This window comes from Solenopsis invicta, chromosome 9 (assembly GCF_016802725.1).
Source record: "Solenopsis invicta isolate M01_SB chromosome 9, UNIL_Sinv_3.0, whole genome shotgun sequence".
Lineage (NCBI taxonomy): Eukaryota > Metazoa > Arthropoda > Insecta > Hymenoptera > Formicidae > Solenopsis > Solenopsis invicta.
Genome location: NC_052672.1, coordinates 10,522,865 through 10,542,934, shown reverse-complemented (window position 1 = coordinate 10,542,934; position 20,070 = coordinate 10,522,865). Strand labels below are relative to the sequence as shown.

The window sequence follows — 20,070 nt, the reverse complement described above, 5'->3', positions numbered from 1 at the left end:
TACAAGAATAGATTACGTCCGAGACTTGTTCGTATAGAAACCACTTATATTATCATAATCAAGAATCAATACATTTGCACTTTTTTTAGTTAAATGATTATTTATGTATATAAAATATTTTATATTTTATATTTACCTTCGTATTTTTCATTTATTTATATGGCATATAGGTATTTAAAAATTTATAAATATTGCTTTCTTTCTTATTATTTATATATAATATGTAATATTGAAATTTAATCTTAGAAAAATACATTGAGAAACAGAAATCTTACAAGTTACATTTTCAAGAGATATTTAGAAAGAGAAATAAAGAAAATAAAATAATATATTATATATTAATATCTTTTATCTACTTTTTTCCTATATTTAAAAAATTTTCCTATTTTTATTTCACATAAATATAACTTTTTAAAGTTCTTGAAGTATCCAATTTTCATCGTTCATGAAATATGAGAAGGAACATTGTATATATGTAAGAACTTTAAAACTTTATTTTTTTATGAATATAAATACTTTACTTAGTTTTATTTTATTTTTTTCTCTTCATTCTTATTTTTTAACACTATTTAACAAACTCAACAAATTTTATCAATTATAATATATTTAATACTAAAAAGTTGCTCAAATAACACCATTAATGTAAGAGTCCATATTATCACGTTTTTCTTCGATTGCATTTCGTGAAACAATTTTATCTATATAAATTTATAAATAAAAGAGATTTATCTCTCTTTGTTAAATGTAAAGATAATTTTTATTTTGCTAATTTCCATCGTTTTTTACCGAGCTTACTCTATGAAATATTTCTTATTTTATATATTTGCAAAATCGAACTATAAATTTCAAGCTATCGAAATATTTTGCATGTATTACTCTAAGATATCATTCAATAATATCATCCATATGTACTACCAAATGATAAGTCTCTATTTAATTAGTTTTATTTCGTTAGTTTTGCATGTATGCAAACCCATCCTCGATAAGCAATCGCATTTTTCAAGATTAAATATTGATCTTAATCTATTCTAGCTCATGCATTTTAAGGCAACGAATCAAGAAAAGATTACATATTTATCTAAAACTGGCTTCTTAACATAATATACATCTACATACATTTTGCACATATATGCGATTTTTTATTTCGATTTAAAATAAAATCAACTTATATGACACGTAACACGTAGTGCAGTTGTAGAATAAATCACATTAAACTGTAATAAATTTAAAAAATCAAATTATAGTAAAGTAGTTAATACATGAAGAAAATCGTTGATTTAATTATCGAGCCTCCTCTTTTTTCTTGTGACCTGACCTTTTTGTGGCATTTATTGTGCACAAAATACATTCATAAAAATACTAATTAAACGTAAACATTACTAAATATTTGATTAATCAAACATTTAATTAAACTTATTTCACCAAAGCCTAATAAATTTTATCTAAGTTTGATAATTATCACATTTTTTTATTATTTAAGAACCGAAACTAATGTATTATACTTTATATTAATATTTATATTAATAAATTATGTATATACGTGTATTAATAAGCGATCGATGAAATATTGTGACTTTCCATTTCCTAAATGATTCAACATTTCACGCAGTATTTCGTGTTATCAATTCGAAAACAGTAGCTAAATTATCACTGGTGAGAAATTCGCAACGTGATACCAAAATACATATATTCGAAGTTCAAGTGCATTATCATTTCATAGATATCGTAAGTCACTTGTTATTACCCTTGTCTCATCTCGATTCCTATTTCCTACTTTAAATGAGCAAATCACGTAAAATATTACTTCCGATAAGTGACCGTTGCGCCTTGATGTGTTTACGAATTATTAACACGAGAGTCAATTGACGGAGATTGTAATAATTACTAATTACAGAAAACGAACAGTGCTCGGCATGCCTTCAGTAATTGTCGATCGCGTTTCGAAGGACAATGCGACGGAGCTGTTCACGCCGTTATTTGCCGGCTCGAATCTCGTCACACGAATGACAACAATGTGATCGCCCGCAAATAGTATGCCACACACCGCGAGTAAACAGCATGCCGCTCCTATGTTAAGTAAAAAAAAGAAAATAAACGCCGTGCAAGGTCTTCACTGTTTCAAAATATTTTATCAAACTGAAAATCATCAAACCTGTGGCAAAAAAAATGGCAAATTTCGTTAGTCGTATAAGCGAAAACCGAATGAGCACAATTCCAATACCATATTTGGCTAACTTCGATCATATACAGCTTGAAAATTATTATGGCCTCGACCTCTTCAGATTCTGATTTCCGACTCTGATTAATTTCTAGCTTTCGCTATTAACACACCGATATCAGGTAAATTAGCACTCGATCGGGCATTGCCTGTCGGGCTACAGAGATTAAGCAAGGCTACGCGCGCAAGGCTCGAATTCTCTTTATGCGCCTGCCGACCGGCTCTCCTCATCGTTAATTTTTTTCTTCTCTCCGCGCTGCCGGCCGCGACTAATTAAACCGCAGGAGCTAATCGCGGAGGCTGAGGAGGTATGGAACTGCGTCGCACGGCAAAATACGTCGCCACATCGCATCGCGTCGCGATTCTCTCTCGCTCCCTCGACATCTCGCGTCCAGCTCTGGATGGCGTTTCGCAACGCGATAACGCATCTGCGTGACGAACGCTTCCATTCGTGGGTTTCGCTGACCGCGATGTGCCGCTCGCCGGACATCGCGGAGCCGGCGTGGTAATAATCTAAAGTCGCGTGCACATGACGAGTTCAGTAACGGTGCAATCATTCACTCCTAAACGCCTAGCGGCGCGACGCTTTTCTTCTTTATTCTCGATAACCGCTTCGACATTTTTGTTCGTTTATTTACTTAATAATTATTAAAAAAAAAATCAAATTGTCGTGTCTCAATGATGTTTATCAAAGAAATGTTAGGAAATGCAAACATTTGCACGCTGGTGTGCACAAGGGTGGGCAGTATTTGATGTACGTATATTTAAATACTTTTTTTGAGAGTATTTTGTATTTTTTTTTAATTTGTAAATACATTTAAAAATCCGCAAACTCAATCAATCATTTTCCAGCGAGAAGGAAGATAGTTTTTTATTTTGAATAACAATGAATAAAAGATCAACATTTATCCTGCTCTAAACTGTGATTGATATTATTTTTCATGATAATAAAAACAAGAGCATAGCATGAAATGTACATAAAAAAGCATTTATTCGCTACAACATATCTTTGTGTTTTTCTAGTCCAGAGATTATTTTCATTTGCCACGTTTATTAGCTCTCCTGGGTACATTAGTTTGAGACATTATTGTTTTTAAAAGGCATTAATAAATACACTAAATTATATAACTTCTAATATACATGCTATAATTTTTGTAAGTTTAATTTTGAAATTAAAACGCAATCAAAATCAAAGTTCCCACGAGAAAAATAAAGAATATATTAAAAAATTAACAATTGTAAATAATGTTAAAAAACAGTATTTTGTATATGAAAAAGTATTTACTAAATGTTTTTTTTTGTATTTTGCATTTAAATACAATTTTTAACGTATTTTGCTCACCTCTGCTCGTATATCATTCGTGTGAGATGCACGTATGATTGACAGGGCCTAGATTTCATTGCGGCTACGAATAAACTGAGAATTTTACGACAAGTAAGCTTCTGACGTTTTGTATTTACATAATCAAACGATTGCTTAGAATAGAAACTTTATACCGAATTTTTGTTATAAATCCGAAGGATAAAACGTGAAATCGTTCTATTGAAACCTGTTATTCAAATATGTAAATGCACGATTCCGTAATCTGAGATCGCCGCGTTCAATTGCCACAAAGGTAAAATGCAAACATATGTAACTCTGTAAGAATCTATAAATCTCGACGCACGAGTGTGTTGGTTTCGCGAACCGTTTGTTCCGTTTGACGTTCATTGAGAGCCCTTCGCGCGTTCGCAAGTGGAGAATGGAAGCGCAACTTTTTCTACTTACCTGTCTGCCGTTTCAAGCTGCATGCGTTTTAAGAGGCCATTTCGAGCACTCCCCCAGTAATCGATAAACGAACCGGTCGCATTCGTGTGTGTGTGTGTGTGTGTGTGTGGTGTGTGTCGGCAAAGTATTAGAAGCACTTATTACATGCTCTCCTGTAACCCAAAAAACAGATTTGATTACAAATCTCGTAATATCATAGCCATTCTGTGCGATTAATAAGCATCGTACATCACGTATCTATATGATTACCGTTGTATTTATTCAAGAATGTATCCATGTCTATAATAATCCACTTCTGGATTATGACAGTGCAATCTTAATTGAAAGATGTCTAACTAGCTCTTTTTAGAAAGAGAAACAGAGATATTGATAAACGAGAAAGAGAGAGAGAGAAACGTAAAGAAAAATTTCTTCTGATAAAAAATAATGTAAGTGGAGGAAAGTCGCCAATATTGACTCACCCCTCCTAAAGCGACACTCTCGTATTTCTCGGAAACTAAATTATTAATTTATTAAATAAATATAAATTATTAAATTACTATTGCACCCTTAACACTGATAGAAACGTGATCTGTTTAAATAAAAGCATGTATTTATGCTGTTGAGAGAGAGAGAGAGAGAGAGAGAGAGAGAGAAAAGTTTTATTTTTAACTTTTGTTTAGGAATTATTATTCAGAAACAAAATAGGATGACAGTATTGGCGGCTTTCCACTATAGCTCTTATCTATGTTCAATTCCGCGAATATTTCGAGGCGACAAACACGCCTCGCATTCTCTACACGCCTTGGCTCTGAAAATTAAGAATTATTTTGCAAAAGGACATGCGCAGGGAAATGATACTCCACCCACGCGCGATTGGATTGCAACGCACGCTCGCGAGAGATGCGGAGAACGAGAGAAGAGAGAAGGAGGTAGGCAAAAGAGAAAGCAAGCTGAAACGAGCGGATTACGAGCCGAGCGCGTATGCGAGATTCAACAAGTGCACCCGCGACGTGGGTGAGTCACCGAGAGAGAAAAATACAAGCGGGGGAATGAAATATTGGGCGCGTGGGTTCGACCGAATTGGGGATATCGGAGAAAAAAGTATCGCGCGTGACTCAACGCCTGCATAACTGAGAAATCAGGATTCCGCGCCGTAAACAACCGAAAGGTAAATAAAGATATAACGCATACCGACGCGTTGCGACGGTCAACGCGTATACGACACACTTTATCATTGCACGCTGTAAAAAAAAAGATGCTTTGCAACACTTCAGCTGGTCTGCTAGAGATTCGCAGAAAATGATGATTGAACGGTAGACGATGCGTCGCTCGCGAAAATTTTAATTATCTCGACGTGGCAAAGACGAGTCTTCTTTTTCTAAAAAAAAGGAAAGAAAGAAAAGTTATAAGAAAGAGTAAAAATATTTTTGTCATCGTTAGTTTTCTCGCTAGGAGTAAGCTCGCGATCTTCAAAGTGTGTATAAAGTTCGAATCAACGTAACACAAGATAGAATATAAGACATCACGTGTGTAAGAAGAAACCCCGCGTTTATTTTTAGTCACAGATACGCGGAGATGTGTGTAAAGCTACATGAGATAGGAGGAGGATTAATTCGCACGGCGCTTGACATCGACATGTCAGTAGTTACAAAATCGTGTATCGTGTAAAAACTGAAAGAATTCAGTGAATTAAGCATTTATCAGGGTAAACAGATAAAATCGGATCAGTCAATTTTAAAAATGCGACGCGCTCTCGAAACGACGACTGCTTACTGTCACGTGAAACGCCGTTAAGACGACGCGTATCGTGACGATGCGCTTCTTGGCCGCGATAGTGTCACAAATGGATACACAGGGTGTTTCAGAATTACTCACTTTCACTTCTGTTTTTACTTTAGAAATTAAATTAAGAGGAGCGACGACCGCTTCCGAAGCATGCTCCCCCCCCCCCCCCCCTCCCCCCCCGAAAAACGATTCCATTTTGTTTTTATGAAGTAATTTATAGCTACGTTAATTAAAAATATATATGAAGGAAGCACACGAATTTATTACGTACAACAATTCCGAATAAATTACGTTTGAAGTGCAGAATTTCACTTCGGCCGCTTCAGCTGTGCGTGTGCAACTCGTTTCTTTTAACTTTGTAGGTTAATTCGTTTTTGCATGCTGCCAATTAAAGTGGATATATTACTGCCATCCTTCGTGCGCTGGCGCGAGACAGCGGCTTCGTGTTGTTTCCCGCAGAAATTCCTTAAGGACGCTGCCGAGACCGACAGGTGCGCGCAACAGTCTTATACAAGCGAGACAGAGGAAAGGAGAGAAAGAAGGAAATTCGTTACACCTGCGTGTGTTCCCTGCGCTTCAAGGTTTCTCGTCGACATGAACGTGTCACGTCTGGGTTATGCGATTTCGTCTAACATTATGCGCGCCGACGTAAACGGTAGCAATATAACGCTCCGTCGACGTCGCTTACGTAAGAACGAACGCTCGAGGAAGCTCGCCTTATCTTGCCGCACGTCAGAAGTCCAGACGCGACGTCGGCCACGAACTCTTAATACGTGCATTCCGGGGACAACGGGAATTCCACGGATATTTCCATCTCACCGCGAAAGCTCCATATCCATACCACTCGTCTAAGCATCCTTGCAGCGAGAGAAAGCTGCTTGGTACTTGTGACTGTAATTGCATGGTAAGATATGTAATTATAGTTGGGAGCTCCATTTTTATAATTATTATATGCTATAATATTAGTAATAATAACTTTGCGTTTGTAGTTCAACTGTGAAAAAATTGTAATAAATTTTAACAATTTTAAATGTTAATTAGTGAAATATCATGACATGAGATTTTTATATATGTATAATAAATACGTAATTACAATTATAGTAAATAAAGTATTTTTTTAATACTCGCTATAATTGTAAAATATAAATACGAGTATATCAAATGATTAGTACCGAAAATGATCATGAATTATAGTTAAATTATGATCATCGCAACTTTTCTTTCTCTCAGTGTACACAAGTCTCGTGAACCCTTCTGTCAGATCTTGGACAAGCCTAACAAATCGTTCAGTTACGTGTATTGAGAAGAAGATATAAAAATATTGTGAAAGAGAAAAATTATATTAGTGATATGAATTTATTTCACTGAAATAAACCTTTATTTAAAATATGGCAAAATAAAAATACATTTCTAACTAATAAATCATTTAAATTTTATCTGTTTACCCTGATAAAGAGAAATCAGATATATTTCACAAAAATGTATATTTCATCGTAATCAAATTTTTTTTTGTTAAATGAAGAAAATGTCAGAAGTAACATTTGTCTTTTAATATTTTGTTTTTTTGTCAGTGTACGAAACGTCATCCGAACCGTCATCTGTCATAAAGGAACATTGAATCTCGTGAGTTTGAGCCTTGTTGTGTTAGACGAATCAGCATAGTCGTTTTGTGCCGACTTACTATTCATAGATTAAATGGAATCGATAGCATGAAAGAGCACGCTTGAGAGACGGAAGGCAGATAAATATCAGAGCATGCCAAATTAAATGTGAGAAGTATGACAGAGCTAAAAGACTTTCGATTTCCGATCATTTCCACAATCTCGAGTTTCACCGAGATTAAATTGCAAATTTAATTTCTGATTTTTTGCGGATAGCGCAGAGAGGATATAATCAAAGTTATTTCAGTTACCTGCTCGATGTCCATGGAGTTAAATTGAAGATCGATGTGACAACGACACTTCTCATCGAGCAACTTAATATTAACCGTTTAAGAATGTATGGGGTCACATCTCAAAACATTACCAAAAATATCAAAATGTTATAGAATATGCTAAGATTACGTTTGAATATCGGTGTAAAATTTGAGCACATCACTTATTGGTAATAAAAGTTATTTCATTTTTTGTTTGCTCTTGATTTTTGTCTAAAATCACGTTTGCGCTCTCTAAATTCTTTCAAGTAAAATTTTATTCTGAAGAACGAAAATTCTCACTCTAAAAGAATGAAAATTTAACCACTCTTTTTCAAGGGGCTAAATTTTCACTCTTTCAGGATGAGATTCCAATCTAAAGAATTTAGAGAGCACAAGTACTTATTATTATCGTATAATATTTATACTAATATAGTGTTATTTATATACTAATATATTAATAATATAATTGTATATATTTTATACTAATATTATATTCTACTTATTTGCAAATTTGATGGGAAAGTAGCATTATCAATTAAATCAAAATTTTTACATACATTAATAAAATTCCAATAAGCATTTGTGCAAAAATTCATTTAGATCCACTCGTTTAAAAGTTATTTATATACATTTAAAACTGCAGCAAAGTATAGTAATTTTCTTCGCTAAAATCATTGTATTAAATTTTTCGTCGTTTTCTTTTTTGAAGCTAATTTCAGGGTCAAAGTTCAAGCAAAATTTTGTGTTGCTGATTAGGGAAAAAAAAAGAATAAATTTAGAGAAACCTTCAGTTTTTAAATTTCAATAACTTTCAGCTCGTATTGCATAGCCAAAACATTCTTTATCAAGTGAATGTTACAGAAATAAAAATATCGAGACTGAGGATTTTTCCGAACTCTCTCTCTTCTCTTTCTTCTCAGCTATCCGCAATAATTAATGATTAACAATAAATTTGACATTTATATTTCACTAAAAATTTCTGTATATTCCGAGATCTTTTAACAACATTCCGAAGCAAAGAAATCTAAACTGGAAACTCTCTGCAGTCGTTATCACTGATTCATGGAACTTCCGTACTCGCTCGTTCGCTCATGTTCCTACGCATGGACGGGCTTTTCACGTTATCACGTATGTGATTCGCTTCCGGGAGAATCTCGGGAGAGGTATCGTCGTTCGGGCATATACGAGGCAATCATGCGTGACCGTATAATCGCCGGGAGTATTGCCGTTACGTCGAATCATATAATCCTTCGACTTGAAATGAGAGGTCGCGTGATAACCGTCCGTCGATTACGCATATGACGATATTGTAACAAAGTGATATCGTCTCTCTCTCCCTCTCTTTCTCAGAATTTTTAAAATATTCCGGTTAATATATCGGAATTCCCCTCTTTCTTCTTTCTCGTTCTTCCCGCAGCACGTCACGTGAAGAGTAGAGGAGGGAGCAAGATATGAGAAACGCATATATAATAATAGAATTCTAAATTTATTTCATTTTTTTTCTGTTTTTTTTTGTTTTTTTTTACTTCAATGACCGATGCGCGAGATGTCCTCGTCGCGGTATCAGAAATATCGTGACACCGACGGCGACATTTCGATGAATCGGCATGCCCGATAAATCCAGCCGGCGACGACGACGACTTTTCCGCCAGCTCTGACCTCCACGCGCATGCGATCTCGCTTTTGCGATCGGATTTCTGCTGTGCCTCGCTCGCACGTTTCACAATATTGCGTCGCGTCGCGTTATTTTGTCACGCGCATGCTACACCAAACATTTGATGAAATGATCCATTTCGCAAACGAAAGCCGTTCGTTACCTTTTCAAGCAAGAATCTCGGTACATGATGGAAAAAATGCGTGTAAAATATTTCAGCATTAGGTTAAAGATAAAATGCGCGAGGCTTGATCTTCGTAGGAACACTTTAGTGAAAGGGGAAAAAATCTACCAAGGTGTTCATTAGCGCGCTTCTTTTCAAATGCGAGTGTTGGGCTTAAATGCAGCCGGTACTTTTCAGTGAAATCCCCTTCTCCCTTCTTTCTCCTTGAGAACTCAGAAGGGCGCAGATGCATCCTTGTCGTTACGTTCCGCTGCATGGCCCTCACGCTGTAATGTCGCTCATCGAGGCGTTCATATCGAGCGGATACCTCTCGTCAGGCCGAGGCTGTCCGCCGCCTGTTCTATTAAGTGCCCCGAGAACGCCGTCCTTCCGCGCGCGCCGGCTGGTCGCGGATCGAGGCGTTAATGAAATCCTCGCGGCACGGTTAACACAGTGACCTTAAGTAAAACGTCCTCGCTCGCCGTTGCGCCTTTGACCCCCACCGCAAACGGCGCCGAGCGCGCTCGGCTCCTCCCTCAAAGGGAAGAAAAGGAAGAGCGAGAGCGTACGCCGATAGCGGACGGGAACTCCGCTCTTCCCGGAGTGAAGAGAAATTTTCGTGCATCGCCTGAGACGAAAGCGTTAATTTTAACTTTAGAGGAGATTTTTGCACCTGACGCGAAATATAATAGTTGTCTCGTATTGAAATTTTTTATTTCCTTTTTGCTATGCTCTGAGAAAAAAGAAGTTGTTAATTTGACTAAATTTTTCAACTCGACTTAAATTTTTCAGTTTAAATATTTACACCGAGAGAAAGGTTATTTTTATTTTGATGAAATTATTTCTTTAAGTGTGTTTCCTTTTTTTAAGTTGAAATGAAAATACATTAAGGAAAATGAAAATTTGTTTAATTTCAAGAAATGACTAGCCTTTTTTTAAAATAAATAAATCATTTATTCAAATTATGTTTAATTTAAACAAATGTAAATAATTTTTTTATTCAAAGAAAGTACTGACAGAAATGTAAAATATAATTTAGTTGTTCTGATTATAAAAATATATTTTTTCATTTAAAAAAAGATTTGCGTTGCGTAACTATTTATTTTTTTAATTCTAATAACAGAAACAATCAAAAAATTTTTTCAAATCAAAGAAACTTTTCTTTAACCGTATAAAAATGCACCAATTTCTTTAATTCAAACAATTTTTTTTTTTAATCAAAGAAACTTCTCTGAATGTATGCATTTGACTTGAATACGTAAAATACTTGAACTGCAGTTTAAACATTTATATTTAACTGCATATATAATTAACTTAAATACATAAATACTTGAACTGAAGAAATTCATTCAAGTCGAAAAATTTAATCAAATTAACGAACTTTTTTTTTTCAGCGGACATCCCCGGCTTGCACGCGACTTTTGATGACGGAAATGAAAATTGTATGAAATATGATTCGACGATCTTCTCGTGATACTCCTCAGCGCTTTTGTGCGCCAAAGAATGCCGCGACATGCCGCGGCGCCGATGACGCATTCGCGCGACATAGACGGGGCCTGCCCGATGCCGCGCATTTCTTGCACGCAATAGTAATGTGCGGCGAGAAAAGACAAAAGTGAAAAATTGGACGAACGCAGGTGAATGGAAATTTATCAAACTAGACCGAGAAATCAGTGTTCCAGGTAAAGGTAACGGTTAAACCGAATTTCGCAGGTATCCAAATACATATACCTCTATTCCATGAAAAAATAAAAAAAAATGCGTACAACCCTGTGAATGCGATCTCTCATCTCTCTCCATTTCTTTCTCTTTCTCTTCCTTCTCCCTCCTTTTTACGACTGATCCTCCATGGCGTATACATGTGCGTGACTGCCATGTGACGAAGCGGATTCACAGCAGTGTGGTCTCCGTGGAATACTCCCTGCGTGGAGTGTTCTACGTTGGTGGAAGAAGGAGCAAACCGGAATCACCTTCGGTAGGAGGGAGCAAGGAAGAGAGAGGCTCTCGGCGCAGCGAGCGGTGAAGGAGAATAGCAGGGCGAAACGTGGTGGTAAAGCAGTTCGTGGAATGTCCCGTCATCTCGGGGGAACAACAATCCGGGGCTTCTCCGGAACTCCGGCGGGGGAACCAGGCCTGAGGTTTCTTACTGCACCCAACTGGTTGGTTGGCTGCCCGCCGCCTCCGTCCGTTCGCTCGCTCGCTCGCTCGCCCGTCTGCTGCTGCTTACTTCGAATTTGCTGTTGCCGACTTGCGTGATTGCCGACTTTTGCTCCAATGTGATGCCTTATGGTTAATTCACTACGATCCTTTTCTACCGTGCAACCATTAGCAACTAGCGCGCTAGTCTTCCAGCGAACCAGAAAATTACCAGCTAAACAAATATAATTCTATACACATGAGATGCAGAATTACAAATGATTTATTTCTACGCACCACGGGTACGGAATTATATCTTTTACCTGTTGATTTTCTAATTCATTAAAAGATTAGCGCGCTAATTGTTAGCAGAAAAAGTATTGTCTAAATTAACTTTCAATTCAGCATATACATATATCGTTGATGAGTGATGATCATACAATAGTCAAAGCGCCTCTTTTCTTTTCCTCGCACTACATACTAAGGTCCATTAGTCTCTGTCTACAAGATCATAAGTGTAGTAAGCCTTATGGCGTAAGAAATTGACCAATCACAGTCGACTTCTGACAATCGACTGTGATTGGACAATTTCTTACGGCTAAAGGCTTACTACACCTACCATAGACCGGGACTTGGAATTTAAGGCAATGTAAGGTAACGTTTAAGAAGCTCCTTTCGATATCAGTTCAATTTTGAAAGTCTCTAGCAAAAGTGTAACAAAGTTCTTGGGACAGAAATTAACGATTGTTTTTTCCAAACAAAATAGAGGCACGCTTATTTGTACGTTTGCTGACTGGAAAGGAAAATTTACATACAAAACTTTAAGTGCTGTCAATGACTATCTTGTACTATCAGGTAATTTCAAGAAAAAAATTAGTGTCACTATCTAGAAATTTGTAATAAGTCGGCGAGGACAAAGCAAACGAGCGAGCGAGTGACTATGTGAAAAATTGAGAGAAAAGTAAAATAAAAGCATCACTCGAAGGGAAAGAGAGAAAGAGGACAAGCATTCTGAACATGAATTTCTTTATCTCATCATGTATTCGCGTATTAATTTAAAATCTAACTGATGTTATAAAAATAAATCCACTCTAGTTTCTTTTATCTAAATAAATCCGATCAGAGACAGGTATTCATGTTTTTCATTATAATCCCACGCGCGCGAGAAGAATATGTACCAAATAAAAAGGTCAAAAGGAAATAGTGAAAAAAAATACTCGTGTGTTAAAGCATGAAAATGTACTTGGGATAGGTCACACGCGTGGAGTTTAATTTTTTGACGCACTTCACATTTTTCTTTTTTTTCAAGCTAAATATATAATAAAATAAAAAATTCCTAGAATGTAACACCGTTACGTGTTTTATGCAATAAAAATCATTATAAATGTCAGAGAGAATGTCTAAATGTACGTATTAATTCTCGCGTGAAGATTTTCCAATCCCACGTACGATTCATTGCTCTCTTCCTTTCTCCATTCCACGCGATACTTTTATTTTATTCCGTGATTAATATTGCATCGCCGACAATACATAGTCCTTTATCGACTACGAGGCGGCAGGTAAATGGGCCGATTGTTGCGAATCGGTGTGAATGAAGTTCGTTAAATCGCCTTTCGCGAAAACAGGCTGGCGGAAGAGAGCGAGAGAGGCAAAGGGAGAGCGATGTTGTATCGGGATGTATTCCGCCAATATCGCGTATAATTCGTAAGCGCCGAACTCCCGTTAATAGCGCGGCTCACAACCGCCGCAATTTGTATTCTTTCGCCTTAATTACCGGGCTCTCGCGATAACAACCGTCCGTCCGTCCTGGGCGAGAGCAGCACACGTTGCACGCCTCGTGCCAATTAGCCCGCCTTTGTTGTCGCTCAATAATAATCACGTCGGCCGGCCGCGCTCGAAAGGGCCGCCGTTCGCATCGGTGCAATTCGCTGCACCCTAAAGACCGGCCGATTGACGCTCCATAACGGCCCGATAAATTCATATTCAGATTGTATTTGTATTGGATATCCGTATTTCGTTATCCTGTCACGCCCGTTCCACAACGGGACACACGCTGCAGGCTTCGAAGTTGAAGCGCGGTTCCACAAATACAATCGGGTCAAGTCCACTTTCGGCAAAATTCGATTCGTTCCGCTTTTTTTTTTTTTTTTTTACCTCGACACTCGTATGCCAAAATCCCGTATGCCACTCGTGCTTTCGACGTTTCAATTGTACGTATAGCTATTGGGAAAATCGCGGTGTGCTATTTTTCGAAAATAAATGCATCAGAAATTTAGATGCATTACGGAGGCTTTACCTAAAATGATAAACGATTGCATAACGTTTTTTTTTGCACGTTCCAGTTCTTTTTTTCACCGGATATATCATTCATCGATGTATAAGCGTGAAAGCGGATTTGATTTAATTTGATATTCATATTGGTCTTCGTATTGTCTTCTTCCTACGTCCAGTTAACAAAAGTAACTTGTTGCACACGCGATATTGCGCAGTCGATGATCGCCCACGATTATGAGGCGCGTGTGCGTGAGAAACGGCGACGGTGTTGCGTTTCAGATACGATCGATGAATGTTCGCAATGCGATGAATGTTCGCAATGCGTGGCGGAGACTCTTTCATGCTCCGCGCTGCGGAATCGTTAATTATATCTCCGTCTGATTGTCCTTGGATGACGAATCGCCATAACCGCGTACCGTATTAACCACTAATTGCGACGAAGGTCAAACGAAAATTCGTAGAGATGGTATCGTCGAATCGCACACCTCCAAATAATTTCGGAACACGAATACCGTTAGCCACTGACGTAACACACAATTTACAAATGAGAATGCAATTGCGGAATATTAATCTTGAAATTCGTAGCGCGCTCCGTTGCAATATTAATTTTTATGGAAAAATACTTGAGTGTATTAAGAAAAATATGTATGCCTACATGTAACAATGGTTTTTATGTAGTTGAAAATTATAGAAGATTTCTAAAAAAAAAAAGATTTTTTTTTTCAGCAAACTGGACAAGATTTCAAGTATTCCACGAATGTGTAGCAATCTATAAATATTCGGAACATTTTAACGGATAGTACGAAATCCAGAGATCGGTGAAATAACTGATACGACTTATTTAAAATAAAAATTATAAAACAGATTTTGGAAATTTATTTTAAATATAAAATGAGAAGTAGAAAAGTCATAAGGAGTTATTTAAAATAATAAATGTTAAATAACTATTTTATTTTACATACGATCGACCCCTCAGAAAATCTCACGGAAAAATATTTAACAAACTTTTTAAATATTTTAAAAATACTTAAATTCATTGTCATTCAGTGTCATTTTGTGTGCGTGCTTGTGCGTGCCCTTTGACAACTTCCTCGAAGACCAGCTGTCCTTCCGGATGAGAGGTTTGTACGTGGTTATAACAGAGGGATCTCTCTCTCTCTCTCTCTCTCTTCCTGGCGTGAGTCTTGAAGTCTCAGAACGAGAAACGACGAAACACAAGCGTGACGCCGGTGAAGACGGAGGAAGAGACTCCGTCTGCCCTTGGCTGTTAGCGATCCGGAATAGATAAGGCAGATTATCGCGCGAGATCCCCGTTTCGTCGTCGTTGTCGTCTGGGGTGTCCCGCACCGCCGCTATTTCCACAGCTTTATTTATAGCGTTTTGTTTGGGTGCCGTCGCCAAAGGGGCTGAATATCTCTGAAAAAGCGCGCTCTGATCCGCCAATGACGTTGGCTCGCGCCGGCCGCGGCTTGGGATCCGACGACGATTAAAATTGGAAATCGGTCGCAGTCTGATCGTCAATCGCGACGTTTGAATGGAGTTTCGCGCGACGGAGGGGAGCAGGCGTTTTACGAACAACGATAACGTTACATTGCGATACGTGCACCGCGAAAATAGGTTGCATCGAGGTTGTATGTACGTGCGGTTGTAAATGTAAATGGAAAATCGAGAAACGCGAGTCGATCGAGAAGAAGGGAACGCTCGAGTGATTGCGATCGGTTTATCTCCGTTTCTTGCGGAGCGACGCGAGTTTAAGGATGGCTAGAATATTTCTCAAAACATTGAGAAAGTTATAAAAATTATAGATTGTGTGTTATGTTGCATTTGAAAGTGGTAGAAAAAATTTAGCGGCGATTTCCTGTTTGGATCAAAAGTTATTTCAATAAGTAGACGTGTGCTCCAATGAAAATATAATTCATTATTTAAATGTAAAAAATGTAAAAATGCCAAATTATATACTTAGAGTAATGTCTATTTACTTGAAAGTCTATTTACAAGAAACATTTTTACTTTTAAGCAGAACAAACAAATGCTATACGGATTTTAAGAAAATGTATATTTTTTTCATTTAAAAAAGAATGTTTCTCTCCGTGTATGTACATAGTTTATTTTAAGTGTTATCGAACACGTTTTCAAATTTTATTTACTTTGTAGGGGCTGTATGTCCGACTGCATCTTTGTATGACGAAACATTCGCTAACCAACTATTGAAAGAACACGTCAACTCTTGGAAAGAGTGAGAGAGAGAGAGAGAGAGAGAGAGAGCGAGAGCGAGTTGCAGTCGTTAGTATCATTCGTACTTCGACCGATCTTTTAAACCATTCATTCGTCGAGCGTGACGAATGTGGCGAAAAGGAAAGAAAATACAAAGCAAGTTCGATAAAAAGAGCCAGGGTCTCGACGCTCGTGTCGGACGTGATTTCACGGGGAGATTTTCCATTTTGCGCGCGGTTCCGGCGATGGACGGCAAGGCCACGGCTAAAACCCTCATTACCGTCTTCCAATATGACGTGTAACGATTCTTCGTGTGCACGTAAGAGAAGGCGTACGCGCGCGGGGAATATCTGCGTCCCTGAGGAGAGCCTCGTGTCTGAATTCTCTTCTCCCGCTTCATCTCTACATCTTCCTCCCTCTCTCTCCTTTGCTCTCGGGGTCGCTCGGGCTTTCTCATATATTTACTTGGCTCCTCTTTCCCTTCGTCCCTCGATCCCGCTCTCACCATGGTGTTGCTCCCTTCCAACGGAGGATCGCGCGCCGATCCCGTCTCCCCTACTACTACTAATACTACTACTACTATTACTACTACTACTACTACTACGACTACTACTACCATCGTCGACGGCCCTCGGGTGCGCGTTCGATACACGGAATCGCCTCGTGGTTCTCGGAAGGCAGTAGACTGTCGCCAACCACGCCAGACGGCGCACCGCTCGCACGCTCTCTCTCTCGTTGCGTATTCGCCCACTGGCTCACCCACGGGGCTACCTCCGATCCCTCCCCTCTCCTCGCTCCCTCTCTGTCCTTCTCCTTTCCGTCCTCTTTCCTGTTCCTCCTCCTCCTCCTCCTCCTCTCTGTCGCCGCCGCCGCCGCCGCCGCGCCGCCACACCACCACCGCCGCCACCACCGCCGCCACTCCGTACACTCTGTCTCGCAGCGCGGCTGCGGAGCCAGCCAGCTACACGGGGCCCGCCAGTTACGCAACAATAACAACGCCGTGAGGAGGTGCGTAGCGTCGTGCGGCGCGCGACCCCGCAACGCGACACCGTGGATCGTGCATGCGTGCGTGTGTGTATGTGTGTAACGTGTGTCGTCCGTTCACGTTCGCGGGAAATCACTTGTTGACAACGGGGCGCGCGCGCGGCTGAAACGACGAGAGAGCGGGTGGAGGAGAGCGAGCCGCGTGAGCGCGCGGATCATCGAGGAAGGACGAAGAAGAAGAAAAAAAAAAGAGTGTGCTGCCGAGGAAAATTGACTTTCGCGCGCTCTCGAGTTCCAATCGGAGCGAGATCGAGTGACTACTATCGCTCGTCAACGTTCGCGCGCGCAATTCGGGCAATTCGGGCAATTCGGGCGAGGATCGAGAGTGCGATCGAGAGTAAAACGTGAGAGTGTGCGGGAAGGAGTGAGTTGCGTGTTGTGCGAAGGAAGGAGGAAAATTCCTCCGAGGGAGTTCCGCTCGAAAAGCGGGAAAACGCGTGCAGCGAGTGCACAAGCGGGCGCTTGTAACCTTATCCTATCTCTGTCCGTCGGCGGAAGGAAAGCTGCCGGCGGAGTGGCGGAGTGTGTGTGGATTCGCCGATGTTACACTCGGAACACGGGGAACATGCCGGAAGAGTCGATCGGCGCGGTAGATCATCGTCATCATCAACATCAGCAGTGAGGAGCGCCGCTGTGATCCCGGATCGAGCGGTCGGCAGTACTCGCCTCCTCTACCGATCGATGAATGGAGCGGCAGCGGCGGCGGGAGTGACGCGTTATCACATGGTGAGTACGAGAGCAGCGGCTGTCTGCGCGAGGATGACGGGCGCCGATCGATCGTAGATCCTCCCTCGTGCGAGAAGCCCGGAGAGAAAGAGGAGCGAGAGTGGAGAGAAGCTCGGAATCGCGCGCGTCAAGCGCGAGTGTCAAGCGACGGTAAACGAGGTCGCGGCCGGAGTACCCGCTGCTACCGATCTCCTCTCTACCCGCCGTGGCAGGAGGAGGAGGAGGAGGAGGAGGAGGAGAAGGCGCGAGACGCAGGCGACGACGCACGTTTAGGCGCCAATGACGTCACCCGCGTGCAAGTGAGACCCTCGCAGCCGCGCCGCCGGGGAATTCGCGGTCGGAGTTTCTAAGCCGCGCGCGCGTGAGCGAACGAGCGAGCGAGCGAGCGAGCGAGCGAGCGAGCGGCACGTTTACGCGTCCCCGACACGACGCGCGACGCGACACACGAGGCGGCGGCGAGACGCTCGTCGGCAGTGAGCCGCGATCGCCGGCGATGGTAGCAGCAGCGGTGCCGACGGCGACAGCGCGGTAGTAGCGCTGATGCTCGGTGCTTCGCTCCTCGTAGTTGTCGTCGTCGTCGTCGTTGTCGTGCGGTGGGGGCAAGGATATCCCGCGTCGTGGAATCCACGGCAAGTGTCATAGTTGCTGTCGTCGTCGTCGTCGTCGTCGACAGGCAATGACTAACCGCGCGTGGCCGATTGCGCTAATAACGAGAGAGATATCGTATCCGTCAGCACGGAGCGCTGCCAATTCGGAGCTATCGCTCCGTCCGTGTCGTCGTCGTTATCGTCGTCAGCGCCGGTCAGACGGGATTTGCATAGCAAACAGCGATTGACGCGCTCGTAGTAAGTGGATAACGAGAAATCGCGCGCGCGTATATACACCGTATATAGCGCGAGAGATCGCGGGCGCATGCGAGTGTGTGAATATCGCTCAGTGCGTGCGTGCGTGCGTGCGTGCGTGCGTACGTACGTACGTACGACTGGCTTGCGTTGCCGGCCGAGGAGGGAGAGAGAAAGAAAGAGAGAGAGAGAATACGACGAACGAGGCAAGTGCGGAGCTTAAAATAGAAGAGTGACTTCGGCTTAAGTACGTGGCGGGAGGACGGAGCGAGTAAAACGAATCGGAGAGGAGAGAAGGGTGGATGTTGCGCTCGCGCGCTTTTTCCCCACCTCCGTCGTTTACTGTGATACGTTCGAATTCTACGGTTTTCTCCGTAAAGTGAAAGAGCCGACGACGGACGAGACGGACACGCATACACGCACATACATACGTACGGAATATCCCGTAGCGCACGGGGCGGAGAGTGTGTTTCTTCTGTGATAATTCCTATAGTTCGTATTGTGCAGTGGTGAGACCGTGTCTCTCTCACGCGCGCGCGACACTTTTTCTTTTTTTCCGCGCGTGCGTTGGAAAAAAAGGAGAGAAAGAGAAAGAGGATCTGTCGAGGAGGCAGTGAGAGATCGCGCGCCTTCACAGCAAGCGAGCGCTCGCCCATCGGAAAGGAGGCGTCGGCTCGCTCTCTGTCCCACGCGATGGATCGTGACTCGCGTTCGTATTCCTGCGGAGGCTGCGAGAGGACCGCCGCCGAGGGCCGAGCTATGCCGATGGAGTAACAAGTGAGCGGCGAAGCGGCGTTGCCATGACGACAGGTGAACCATGAGTCTCTCCCCGTATTTCCCTCCCTCCTCTCGCTTCGTCCTCCTCTTCCGTGGTTCCCTCCCTCCCCTCTCTCTCTCTCTCTCTCTCTCTCCCGCCCCTCGTTGCCGATCTCCCCTGCTCTCTCGACCCACAGTCACTCTCCGCGCGGCATGTTTGTTGTCCCTCTTTTCCTCTGACCCCGTATACTCACGAGATATGATGCGACAACAGTGCCTCTATCTTTCTCTCTTCTTTTCCGTCTCTCTCCTCTTCTCTCGCGTATTGTGGTCGTGCTCTTCGATCCCGATCCTCCTCTCTCGGTTCGTCATTCCGCGCTCTCTCTCTCTCTCTCTCTCTCTCTCTCTCTCTCTCTCTCTCTTTCTCTCTGTTTTTCTCTCTCCTCTCTCTTGACGCTACTTCGTTCTCCTTTTTCGGTCGCTCCCTTCCTTCTCTGCGGTCTCATCGCCTCGATACACAGACATGTTTTCGTGATACTCGGAAAGCCGAGTGATCATGAGAGCAAGAGAGAGAGAGAGAAAGAGAAAGATTG

General features: G+C 41.3%; 2 protein-coding genes and 1 long non-coding RNA gene across 5 annotated transcripts in view; 2 read left to right on the top strand and 1 right to left on the bottom strand.

Moving 5' to 3' along the window:
- LOC105207388 overlaps positions 1-20,070 on the bottom strand; it is a 148,472-nt gene that overhangs the window by 121,973 nt on the left and 6,429 nt on the right. The window contains exon 2 of one of the 2 annotated variants that reach the window (XR_005575544.1): positions 3,987-4,138. The exons of the other annotated variant lie outside the window; for it this stretch is intronic. The gene's annotated coding sequence lies outside the window, so the exon portion shown is untranslated. The remainder of the gene's footprint in view (positions 1-3,986; positions 4,139-20,070) is intronic. 2 annotated transcript variants of the gene reach the window in all.
- On the top strand, positions 4,436-11,262 carry LOC113004234. Its single transcript, XR_003268925.2, has 3 exons — positions 4,436-5,136; positions 6,116-6,657; positions 10,880-11,262. It is a non-coding gene; the product is annotated as an uncharacterized LOC113004234 (long non-coding RNA).
- Positions 18,262-20,070, top strand: part of LOC105207389 — a 33,210-nt gene continuing 31,401 nt past the window's right edge. Inside the window, exon 1 of one of the 2 annotated variants that reach the window (XM_026136973.2) lies at positions 18,262-19,531. In XM_026136973.2, the coding sequence (XP_025992758.1) occupies positions 19,522-19,531 (10 nt within the window). In that variant the 5' untranslated portion in view covers positions 18,262-19,521. The remainder of the gene's footprint in view (positions 19,532-20,070) is intronic. The other variant, XM_011176820.3, reaches the window with a different exon arrangement.